Genomic DNA, 12796 nt, shown 5'->3' with positions numbered 1-12796 from the left:
TGGTGTAGTGGAGGGTGTCCCTGCCCATGGCAGGGGGGTTGGAACTGGATGATCTTTGAGGTCCCTTCCAACCCAAACCATTCTGTGATTCTGTGATTCTGAACGGCGTCACCGCAGACACGGACGAACCCCACGGGCGCCCCGCACTGGCGCTGTTCACGGCCCACAGCCACCTCTGCCGCCGCACCGCGCACGCGGAGCCGTTTCGGGCCCGCCCCGCCCCGCCGCGCTCCCTCGCTGCGGGGCCTCCCGCGCGGAGCGGCAGCGCCGCCCCCGGCCGCCGCGGGAGCAGGAACTTCCCGAAAGGAAACGGCGCTACGCGCAGCGCGCGGGCGGGCGGCGCCATGAGCGCGCGAAGCGCCGAGACGGGCTCGGGTCGGGTCGGGTCGGGACGCCGCGCGGGCAGCCCGCGGCGCATGCGCGACCCTGCGCGACACGGCAGCGCAGCATTTCCTGTTCCGGGCTGGCTCCCACCGTGCACCGTAAGGAATGGCGGCGCCGCCGGTTGGCTGCTCGGGGGTTTCCTTTCCGCAGAAGCGGGGGGACGAGGAGCGCGTGCGGCGGAGTGCCCCGCTCCCGGCGTGCCCCGCGCTCCGCTCCGCTCGCGCACCGGCGCTTCCCCCGCCGCGCTGAGCGCTTCTGCGCCTGCGCAGCCGCCGGCGTGCCGCCCCGCCGCGCGCCGGCACTCGGAGCATGCGCGCTGCGGCGCCGGGCGGAGCGGCGTCCCCGGGCTCCCGTGCTGCCGGGGCCGGGCCCGGGCCCGGGGCGGGGGGGTGCCGAGCGGGTCGGCGCGCTGCAGGGCGGGGGCGGGTCACAGCGCTCCTCGTGCCGGCCGCCGTGCGCTGCCCCCCCCGCCCGGCAGCCGCTCTCAAATGGCGCCCGCCTCCCGCCCGCCTCCGGCACGCCGGGGCTTCGCCCCCGTCAGGCCCCGCCGGGGGCGGCCGGTGCTCGGGGAGCGCCGGGGGGTGGCAGAAGTTCCTGTCATGCCGAAAGCGAGAGGAATTTTTTTGTTTTTAATTGTCTAATGCCATTTTCTACACCCGGGATTCCCATCTTTGTCTCTGCTCAGAAAAGCAAGCGATGAGTAATTAAACGTTTCGGTTCAGCTTCAGGGAGGCTGGAATTCCGCGCGTCCTGCCGTGAGGCCGAGCGCAGGCTGCAGGAGGGGGCTGGCGCGGCCCCGCATGCGCACTCGGCATGTTTGAAATTCAGCACTCGTGTAACGATTTATAAATCGTGTCTTGGCTTGTAAACTCAGTAGTGGTTTTGGTATTAAGCGTATTAGAATTTATTGCATCTGCTAGCGTCATCTTTTCAATGTCTCTCTAGGAGGAAGGGGCAAAAGTTCTGCCTAATGGCTGTTCCCGGGAAGGTGGCAGCTTTCCGCCTGCCTCCCCTGCCAACTGTTGGAGAGATCATTAAGCTCTTCCGCCTTAAAGCACAGAAACAACTTTCCCAGAACTTCCTGCTGGATTTGCGATTGACAGGTTAAATGTTTTATTCTAATATTTTTAGCTACTACATAACACATATCCTGGTTTTCTTCAAAATCCAGACTCTAGCTAAGGAGACCAAGTTTCCACGATGACATGTGTCAAACTAATGGCAGCTCGATCGTAAACCTTTAAATGATGTCCTTTAAAAGTAGTTTTAGCTTAGAGAAATTGATCTGACTTGTAAATTCCTAGAAAATGTTTCTTTATAGAGTACTTTTTAGGTAGAAACTATGTTCTGATGTAAAATATGGGTTATTGATTGAAATGCAAACGTCCAGGCCTCAGTAGCACTTTGACCATCCAGTTACTATTCTGTTTTGGTTCAAAAACGAGTATGTTTTTCAGACTGTTACGTATCGTAGAAAGTACTGTAACTCGTTGTGCAGTTAATTCACTGTGTACCGTGGTTAGGAGCATCATTTGTCTCGGGTTTACCAGAAATGTAGCTTTTTTGAAACGGTTACAGTGTTGTGAACAGTTCCATTTTCTCTGGCTGTGTGCCAGCAGTGGGTGGCAGAGCTGGCACTGTTCAGGCGGTGGTGAGTTTCTTAATGGTCCAGTGGTGGCTGCGTTTTGCAGTAAACAACGTAGTGCCAGCTTCATGTAGCTGATGGTTTGATTTCGTTTGAGGATTCAGGTTATGACGATTTAGGAAGTGAACATGAAACTCAGTTCCCCTTCCTGAATAGCTAGACTGTTACTGTGGAATAAAAATGCCTGCATGCACTTAGTAAAACCTCACAAATAGACAAGTCTTCAGATATTTTTATTGCATACTTAAGAAGTTATGGAGTGAGCAGCATAATTTCTCTCTGCATCCCTCTCTCCTTGCTTCCTACAGATCTCTCTGTTTTATTAGCGACGTTTTTAATCCTCATTTCAATCATTAATCTCTTTTCTTTCCTGGCTGTAATGCCTTCCAATGGGGTATCCTTCCTCTTACGTACAGGTATTTTTTCTCCTCTTTCAGCTGCCCCACTTTCTGTAACTACTAGTTGCCTGTATTCCAACTCTTACTTTACTTCAGCTCCTCTCTCATAAAATTGCTCTATATATACTGTGATCTTGGTACAGATTCATTGCATCTTTTTTGCTTCTCAACTTTCCTGGAAACAGAGGAACTGTAATGAAATACCTGTATAAGGATAAGTCGTGAGACTTCAGAGTGTTGAACACAAGTGATTACCTGCAGGAGGAGAACAGTACTGCTAGTTTACCAGTGAGAAATTATATTCTCTTTTTATTTGATTCTGTAGTGAGCAACAATGTATGTTAAAGACATTACACTGAAAATAGTGTTTTTTAAACAGTTGAATGTGTCTTGTGTGAAACAAATCTGAATTTCGTGCAGTCTAGCAGGCGTGTGATGGTTTAACTGGGATGTGTCACTGTTTGTGTCTGCTCTGAGATAAGCACACTTGTGCTTTGACAATAAACAATGAGTTTATCTTCTGGAGAATAAAGGTTTAGTATGTTCTTTGTGTCTTGCAGACAAGATAGTGAGACAAGCTGGCAAGCTGAAAAATGCCCATGTTTGTGAAGTGGGCCCTGGGCCAGGAGGAATTACCAGATCCATTCTCAGTGCTGGTGTTGAACAGCTTCTTCTAATTGAAAAAGATGCTCGATTTATCCCAGGATTGCAGGTACCGTCTGGAGAATAGTCTGTGTAAATTTATCCACAACACTTGACTAGAGCACAGAAAGGTTCCAAATGCTGGCTGAGACCTCAGCATTGAAAACAGGTTTGCTTCTCTGGCTCAAATCAGAGCTATCATTGCTTGAAGATGAAAACACCAGCATAGCAGTCAGCTGCTCCTGCTTTCTCATGTGCTTTTTCATTTCAGTACCCCCTGGCTCTTCAGGGCCTGATCCTGCAACGGAATTAGGGTTGAGGCCTGCCTGGTTTTGTCAGGCTGAGATGTTTCAGGCGTTCTAAAGGTCTATCCATGCAGGTGAAATAGTGGCTTGAAGGCTGAATTTAATGTCCTTTGGTCTTATTTTTCATTTTAATCCTGATTAAAAAAAAAAGCTTATGAACATGTATCTCCAGTTAATATAGTTCAATGTGGATTAACATCCATATACAGAAGAATAAAGCAAGTATTCCATCCCTGGAGACGTTCAAGGCCAGGTTGGATGAGGCCCTGGGCAACCTGATCTAGTTGGAGATATCCCTGTTCCTTGCAGGGGGGTTGGACTAGATGACCTTTGAAGGTCCCTTCCAGCCCTAACCATTCTATGATTCCATGATTCTATGATTCTGTGATTCTGTGATTCTATTTATTTTACATTTTCAGGCAAAACACTGTTAAACTTTTGTTCCTTTCTTTTGAAGTTAGTATAAGTTCACAAGTCATTGTGGCATTTTTCAAATACCATCTACTTGTGTTACTGTAAAGTTTCCATGTTTATGGAATTTGGCTGCATAAGTCTAGCAAGGAAAACAGAGCCCAAAGTCTCTTTGGATTTGACTGTTTCCTGGTGCCTCTGCCATCTCAAATCACAGCAGTTCTGAGGGCTCTCCTCATTGCACTGTGTCCTCTGTGGTGAACTGGCAGTGAAAATAAACAGGTCGTTCACTTCAGAACTGGTACCATCTCCTTCTAGGACAATAATAATCATAGAATTATGGAATGGTTTGGGTTGGAAGAGACGTCAAAGATCATCTAGTTCCAAGCCCCCTGCCATGGGCAGGGACACCCTCCACTACACCAGGTTGCCCAAAGCCTCATCCAACCTGGCCTGGAACACTGCCAGGGATGGGAAATGCGAAATACAGGTGAAGCTGTGCATGTCCTTAAACATGGATGTGAATGTTGCTGTATCTTTGTAGGGTTAGCCACTGAGAGGTTACAGTATGCCATCTTTACAGAGTATAAAAACTTTGTTTTCACTTTTCCGGAGTGATGGCAAATCTGCATTTTGTTTAATAATTGGAGAGAATTTGAGATTAAATGATACTTTAGTTAACGAGAGTTTTTTAAGTACTTAGACAATTTTTCTGATCTTCTAAAGCGCAGCCACTGCAACAGATTTCTCTGCAGAAAAGTATACTTTTCAGGGACTATAATGAGCTTTTGGTACGTAATTCTCTTTACTGTTCAAGCAAATTAACGTTAGTCATTATTTTTAATTAGCACCTCCTCACAGTAGAAACAAATATGCCTGAATGAGGTTATTGAATATAAAGACGCTGTAACTCAGTAACGGTGGATGTGAATGAGCAAGAAATAGGCTGCATCTGTTAGGGTTAAATTTGGTGTCTTTTTTTCTCTTCAAATTAGATGATACCTGCCAGAGTGAATCTTCCTTTTGTGATAAGGTGAATTGTAATACCGATATTTTTTTTTTCCTGGTTTCCCATTAAACGCTCTATCAAACCCCAATGCTTATGAAAGGGTTGAGATTAGAATAGCAGAAAATTTCAGAGATTAAAATAACAATTGGGGACTATTATTTTAAAATGTCTCTTTCGATACTTAACAAAATCACTGATGTAAAGCATACAGCATTTTTCATCAACTGTTTTTCAGGCTCTGGTCATAGAGTCATAGAATCATAGAATGGTTTGGGTTGGAAGGGACCTTAAAGACCATCTAGTTCCAACCCCCCTGCCATGGCCAGAGACATCCTCCACTACACCAGGTTGCCCAAAGCCTCATCCAACCTGGATGTTTTCTTCATGCCCTTTCGGCTGCCTGGGGAGAACAAGGGGATTATGTGACGGAGAATCCCTTGGATCGCGTCCTTGGCGCGTGGGACCTTCTGGGACTGTGTTAGCCGCACACATTGGCCTCTAAAATGGAGGAACTTTCAGCGGGTTTCTGAGTCTTTATTTCAAATTAGAAATATACAGCGGTGATTTTCTACTCACAGATTAAATGCAGTTCTCAATTATGTTGTGTGATAATCAAAAAACATGGAAACTATTATTAGAAAACACTAGAACGCCTGTTAATAATCCATTATTGTGTAGCCAGCTGTCTCCTTTCTCTTACACTGTTTTCTGACTTTATTGATCTTACATGATCGTTCGTCCTGTTCTAGCATTTGTAACAGCTTCACAGAAAGATTTGACAAATCGTGGCAGATCAGTGAATTGCTGTGCCATGAAATTGCCATTGTCATGCTGAAAAATCCGTTAAGTGATTGGGAGTTGAGGTTAGCTTTATTTTTTTCTGTTTTGAAATAATTACACTGAAAACATGTAGGAACACTTAGATTTTAGTTAAACATTTTTTTTTGTACTCTACACAAAATTTAGCTGGTTTGATGGTAAAAAAAAAAACCTTTTACTCAAATTTTATGCAAACATTTTTTGAACAGTATGAGAAAACAGCACTTTCCTTTGGCTCAGAGACCCATAAAAGCTGTTTGTGCCCTTGAGCATCTAAACATGATTCAGATTGAAGATGGAACTAACAATGGAGAGCAGCTTATTTCACCACTTAAGCCACTAGCACTTAGCTGTTTATGGATTTGGATTTCTGTGCAAAACCAAAATTGTTCTTTAAGCCATTTTTCATTACTCTGACTTAAGAACAATAAATATCCCCAAATGTCATCTTTGGAAAAGATGACTTTGCTTTTGAATCATGCTGTTTGTGCGTAGTTTCATATTGTAAGAGAAAAGATGAGTACAACACTAAGAAAACTTCCATAATTTTGATTGTGTAGACTGATACCAAAAATGAAAGAATTGATCGTCAAACTACAGCCGGTTCCGAGTTTGCATTTCAGCCTTTATTAAATACTGGAGAAGCTGCAGAAGTGGTGTGGAGTAGATGTTGTCTAAAAAGATAAACGTTTCTGAAATTTTCTCTCCAGCTGCTGGTACTCATTCCCTCATTTTTGGGAACTCCTTGGTTTCTAATGGTGTGAGTTCAGACTTCTGCAGGGAGTATTAAGAGAATCTTTTCCCCCTTTTTAATGTAAAATTAAAAATGACTGAATATTTCTGCAGCCTTGTATCACATATGGCTAAAATTGGATAATAGACCCTACAGCTGTGGGAGAGACAGAATAAACGACCAAAGCCTTGTTTCCATAGGTAATGGCTGTAAAAATTTTAAAACCTGCTGCCTGTATTACCTAAACCAGGTGGAGTCCTGTTGGTGGCCAGGGGTTTGTTAATTATCCTTGTGGCAGAGACTCTTAGCAGTCTTTTGAGGTTTGAATTCTACAGCTATGAATCCTAAGCCTTTAAAGAATCACTTTTTTCCATAGTGTTTGCGTTTTGAAAGTAAATACTTGCCAACAGTGTGCTCAGTTTTAACTGCTATTGTGCTTTTTTTTGTATGTTGGAGATAAACATATAGCAATGGTTTGATTCCTGCTGTGACCGAAACTGGAAGTCAGTTTGGTTACTGCTCACTGTGAATTCTGTTTGCTTGCTCACAAACAGATGTTATCTGAAGCAGCTCCAGGAAAAGTGCGCATTGTGCATGGAGATATCCTGACGTACAAGATGGAGAAGGCTTTTCCAAAGCACTTAAAAAAGGACTGGGAGGACGGTTAGTATCTAGATTTGGTTTATTTCTTTTTAAGGCTTCAGTGGAATTTCTGTGGCATTCACCTTAGTCAACATTGAGGAGCTTTGCAGTTATTAACCTGAGGGTGTCTTGACTGTACCATAATGACTCTTGGAAAGCATGAAAGCAAATCAAATGGTATATTTTCTTCCCAGCTTCTTCCTCTTTTTGAAGAAGCCAGAAGCCACCAGTGTTGTCATTCCACTGAAGAAATTTCTGTAACTTGCTTTTAAACTTTTTAGGAAATTTGTCCTCAAAAATGTAGTTTTCTCATTTCTTTAGTTTCAGCTGGATATCTTTGTCAAAAGTGTAATCTAATCAGAGATTTGTGGTGGGTTTTTTTCAAATCTGATGTTCTCATAGGACTCTATTTGACTTCTCTTTTAAAACATGTAATATTATTAGATAAACCAGAGATGACCTCCTGGGCCCCTTTTCCAAATTTTTTAATTTATGGTAGAGTCACTGTCTGCAGTGACTGGAGAGCAATAAAGTGCTTTCTGACTTAGGACATAAAAGACCTTGCCACATCATGTTCACCTTGAAAAAATGCGAGCTGTGCTTGCCTCATGGCAAAAGGTAAGTGCTTCACAAAAGCATGAGCTAATGCATATATGAAACTGCAGTGCAGTGTTTAAAAATTTTCCTTTCTTGAAAAAAATGTGTAAGTCCTTGTTGTCTTTGAAGCTAACTAGAGGCAAGATACACTTTTTTTAATACTATTGCAATCTGAAAGGCGGGTGGGTTTCAGAAAGATCCGTAGCCATCTCATACATGTGTAATATCACAAATCTGCTGGAAGTAGCGCAGCCTAAAAAGTGCATAGTAAGTAAAGTGTGCCAGAAAACCCGTTAGAATTTGGTATCATCATCTCTTAGGAGTCGGGAACCTTGGGAGCACCAGGCTTTGCCATGAGCCAGGAGACCACTGGCTCGAGCACTTGCCCTGATCTCAGCAGCCTTAATCAGAAAAGCAAATGGAACCCATATATTGATTAGATCTAAGGAAGAAATTCTTCCCTCAGAGGGTGGTGAGGCACTGGCACAGGTTGCCCAGAGAAGCTGTGGCTGCCCCATCCCTGGCAGTGTTCAAGGCCAGGTTGGATGGGGCTTTGGGCAACCTGGTGTAGTAGAGGGTGTTCCTGCCCACAGCAGGGGGGTTGGAACTGGATGATCTTTGAGGTCCCTTCCAACCCAAACTGTTCTATGATTCTATAATAAGGATGCAAATTTATTCATGTGATTATTAAGTGCTGTATATCTAAGAAACAGCACACTTGCCTTTGTGTTGCACTCCTTAGGCAGAAGGCTCCAGCTAGCGAAACGCCCGCTTTGCGTTTGCAGCACACGTGCTGGCACAGTGCAGGATCCAACAATCCGTTCACAAGGACCCTTCTGGATAAGTCTCAGCCTTGCTCTGAGACCTTTTGGGTTCGAGGACTCTGTGCAGACAGAGAGCTCTGTCAGGTTTGAGCTCGGTGACTGTTTTGGGCATTATGAAAACGCCATAAAATACCGCTGGGAGGAGTGTGTTGGCCAGAAGATGAGTGTGGCTGTTTACTGTCTACCTAAGAGTTGTAGTTTGAAATCATGGAAACACGGTTGTAATTTTGCTGCTGTTACGGTTTTGCTGTTCTGGGGTAGCTCAGCTGAAATGTACTGATTAACTGAAAATCAGCTGAAAGCTGCTGATTTGTTCAAATGTAAATGAGAACCAAAACTAACCGCTTTTTTCCAACTAATTACTGAGAATTCTAACACGGTTTTGTCAGTGTAAGGCAAGTGTAAGTGGAAAGGCATAATTTTGGCGTGGCACGATAAAAATTGTTTTCATATTTTAAGTCTAGGTTTATACGTACGTTCCATTCTTACTCACACGTTTGTTCATGGCAAAATCTTACCCAAAACTTTTTGACAGTTGTTCTTCTCCCATCAAATATTAACAGAGCCACCAGATATCCATATCATTGGGAATCTGCCCTTCAGTGTTTCAACTCCTCTAATCATCAAATGGCTTGCAAGTGTTTCGAAAAAGGATGGACCTTTTGTATATGGCAGGACGCAGATGACGTTAACTTTTCAGAAGGAAGTTGCAGAGGTAAGATGGTAGTGTTTTCCCAAAATTTTACAGATGCTAAATTGAACAAAAATTTGTGTACCTGCAACCTTTTGTTTGAGACTACAAAACCAATCTTAGTTGGCTTTAAAAAGAGAGGAAAGAGTTGGCTGAATTTTTAGTTTGTGTGGCGGTAAATTATGAATTTTAGTGTTGAGTTAATCGTCTGCTCTGATCCTTTCACAGTGCATAAATTATTATTTTTTAAATTCCTTATAGAGGGATGTATTTCCTTGAGGTATAACCTGTTCTTTGATTTCTTCAACCTGAATAGATTCCACAGCCCTCTTCTGCTTTTAAACATCTTTCTTCTCTCACAGACATTCATGCACCATTTCATCAGTCTGTTTTTCCTTACCTTTTAATTGTCTCAAGAAATACGATCATGGATATTTCCTTTGCCCTATTAATTAAAAATATTTTTTAAAAGGACACCTTCCTTGAAATAGGGAAAAGTGGACGCTAGCATTGTTTCCTGTTGTGACCGAACAATTAAAACCCAGGGAGTGTTTTTCAAGACCATGGACCCTGACTGGCTTTTTCTGAACAAGGCTTGATATCCCAATTACTAATGGATTGCTGCCAGTCTTGCATGTGTGAAAAGGCATCATTGGAGTTTTGTCACAGCAAAGCCAAAAGCAAATGGAGGTTTCACTTTGTCTCAATAGTTAGATTCTCAATGAAGTCCAAGCTGGTCTGCTGTGCAGTAGTGTTAGTTCTGTATCAGTTGATAGTAGGTTGACTTACCCCACAGTGCCTTCAGCCCTAACAGTTTGTTTCTGTTGCCATTGCATGAAACATCTCATAACAGAGAGGCTGGAAGACATTTCGCTTGGCATTTATGAAAGGGGTATGGCCTCTTAGCAGCATCTCATTCGCTTTTTTTAAAAAAAAAGAAAAAAAGGAATTCCACATCAGTCTTAAAACTGAATTTCCATCTAATTACTCCAGTGTTTGTAAATATCTGGGTCTGTGTGCGCAGTCTAAATGCATGTGTTCTTTTAATTTTAATCTTTCCAGGTAAAAATTCTAATAGGAAAATTTTGCTGTGTTTTTTTCACTACATAAATTAGTAGTAATTATATATGCAAGTGACATGTCTGCTGTCATTTTGGGGGGTCACAGAAAACCATTTTGTGCTGTCATCACTAGCCCTGCAATCAGGATTCAGGACAAACGCTGAAGTATTTCTGATAGAGGGCTGTAGAGAACACCAGGGACAAACATTTAGTACGAAATAAACTAGATTGCTTAATCCAATTCTGAGCTCATGTGGTTTCAGACGTTAAAAAATCCAGATCTGGTTTCCAGAAGGACATTGTGCCATTTGAGGTTAGACCTTGTTGCGAAATATGGCTAATGGGCTGTGACGATGGGTAAGATGCAGAGTTTTGTGAAAACACTGGCCCAGCACTGAGTGTAAGCGCGCTCTGTTCTTTGTGTAGCTGCAGCCCCCCTGCAAGGAACAGGGACATCTCCAACTAGATCAGGTTGCTCAGGGCCTCGTCCAACCTGGCCTTGAACGTCTCCAGGGATGGAGCATCCACCACCTCTCTGGGCAACCTGTTCCAGTGTTCTACAACTCTCATGGTAAAAAATTTTTTCCTAATAAAAATCATCCAGTTCCAACCCCCCTGCCATGGGCAGAGAGACCCTCCACTACACCAGGGTGCCCAAAGCCTCATCCAGCCTGACCTTGACCACTTCCTTGTGCTTGGAACGCTGAGAAGTTAGGAACACTGGGAAACTGAATTCAAGGTTGTGCACTGAATGCGTCGGTGTTAGCTGTTGCGGAGTTCGCGTTCCGAGATGTCTTGATTCTTACGTCTGTTTAAACACAGGGGTTCCACTGAAGACAAAATGGTTCAGAATTTCTGGTTTGCATTTCCATTATTGATTTGACATCATGAAAAACTCGTTTGAGAGAGACTATTTTGTTTTATGATTAGGAAAAAGGATGATAATCAAAACCTATGTCTTTTTTCTGGCCGTCTGGAGTTGCCTACGTTAACCACTGTGATTTGGCATATACAGGCATATTCAGTACCAGGGAACAGAGAACATGGAATGCAGATAATAAATCAGTTGCTACTGATATTTTATGTGTCTGTGGATTTATATTCTTGAAAGGAAAATGCCTCATACTTGAAAGCTTGATGTCCTCACTGGATGTTCTAAGCTGAGAGCCTAAATATCCAAGAAAGTCTCAATCTATGTGCCGTAAACGCAGCAGAAGGGTGAGATGTTGCCATGGAGTGGAGCCACGTGCTTTCTTAGCAATCAGGATAGCTTGGTGTTAACAGTGAGAAGATAAAGCAACGTGCTGTGTTATTTGTGGTCAAGCTTCGTTCTCACTGGTGTAACAGCTAGAAAATACCTTTGTCTCTCTTGTTGGTGGTAGTTTCCTGCTTTTACGTTTCCTCGTAGCACAGCTATTGGCATGAGTTGTGCCAGGGTAGACCTGTTGCTGCAGACTGCTCTGGTTTGATTGCATTCAGTAAAACCGGTGATGAAAACCAGCAGTTATGGTGTACACTGAATTCTGAGACCTTTGAGGAGGATGAGACCAAATTCCACAGCAGTAAAAATGATGCTTTTCCTTGTCAAGCAGATCACTTTGTCTCTGTAGTTTAAATTCATTAACTTGTTACTTACTTCATGGATAAGAATTTTCACCGTGCCCTGAATTCCTCAGTGCTGTACCCCAACTCTGCTGCCTGGGCCAGGTGCTTTCTGGCCCACTGCCATTGAAATGAGCCATATTTCAGTTTAAACAGAAGCTTGGTTAGTCTCAAATTTTGAGTAAAACTGGGCAAAGAGTAGTTGGCTTGAAGTGCTGTGCCAGCATGATCTGCAGGCTGGGAGGTGGGGCTGCTGGACTGTTGGGTATCTAGAAGACAGGCATGTTAGAAGAGCGAAATACTTAATTGTTTTGTATCTAAACCTGCTGTCTATTTACAACACTAGGCAAAAGGTGCTAATAAAGTCGAAAATAAATCAGATTTTTGAGCAGCAAACAGACAAAAAAATTACCATTATGTTTTCATAGCTGATACAGGTTAAATGCAAATACCTAAGTTCTAAAAAAAAGCCATTTTGCAGGAGGTGGCTGGTGTCCTAAAATCTGTTTAATATTCCTTTACATGGTCAGCTTTGCCAGTGGGATTTTTGGTGTAGGTTAATTTCTGTGACAGATTTTGCAGATTCATTGATAACGGGCTTATAATATGCATTTATGAAAAGCACAAATCTGTGGGGTAGCTCACTGAAGAACGAAACAAATAGTTGTTCCTGAAGTCATGCCGAGTGGCTGATAGTGAGCAGCAGTACCAGAGACATCAGGTTCCACCTTGATTCTATTCCAGATTAAGCTTCGGGATCTTGGTTTTGCTTCGTGCCTTACTAGAATTTTAATAGCAGATGCAAAACTGTTACCTAGTCAGCTGAACTCACGCATGGTTTACTGTAGCACGGTTTCAGATGCTATCCGTATTTTAAAAACGGGAACAAAGAAAATTTTGAGAACTGAGGGGGAAGAAACCTACAAAAATGTCATGTTACAGAAGTATGTGGACAAACATTTTAGCAGGGCCTGTTGCCATAGGAGAAGGGGTAATGGATTTAAAGAGGGGAGATTTAGACTAGATACAAGGA

At 43.3% G+C, this 12796-nt stretch overlaps 1 protein-coding gene across 3 annotated transcripts in view; it reads left to right on the top strand.

Annotated features, from left to right (window-relative positions):
- The first annotated feature begins 454 nt into the window (after positions 1-454).
- TFB1M (transcription factor B1, mitochondrial) overlaps positions 455-12796 on the top strand; it is a 28087-nt gene continuing 15745 nt past the window's right edge. For 2 of the 3 annotated variants that reach the window (XM_086631990.1, XM_086631992.1), the window contains exons 1-5: positions 975-1084; positions 1330-1487; positions 2988-3139; positions 6901-7009; positions 8973-9124. In XM_086631990.1, the coding sequence (XP_086488116.1) occupies positions 1355-1487; positions 2988-3139; positions 6901-7009; positions 8973-9124 (546 nt within the window). In that variant the 5' untranslated portion in view covers positions 975-1084; positions 1330-1354. Of the gene's footprint in view, positions 483-974; positions 1085-1329; positions 1488-2987; positions 3140-6900; positions 7010-8972; positions 9125-12796 lie in introns of those variants that run through there. The other variant, XM_086631991.1, reaches the window with a different exon arrangement.

This window comes from Tauraco erythrolophus, chromosome 2, assembly GCF_009769465.1.
Source record: "Tauraco erythrolophus isolate bTauEry1 chromosome 2, bTauEry1.pri, whole genome shotgun sequence".
In the NCBI taxonomy this organism is placed as follows: Eukaryota; Metazoa; Chordata; class Aves; order Musophagiformes; family Musophagidae; genus Tauraco; species Tauraco erythrolophus.
Note: the sequence above shows the minus strand (reverse complement) of the source record. Positions and strands in the feature narration are given on the sequence as shown.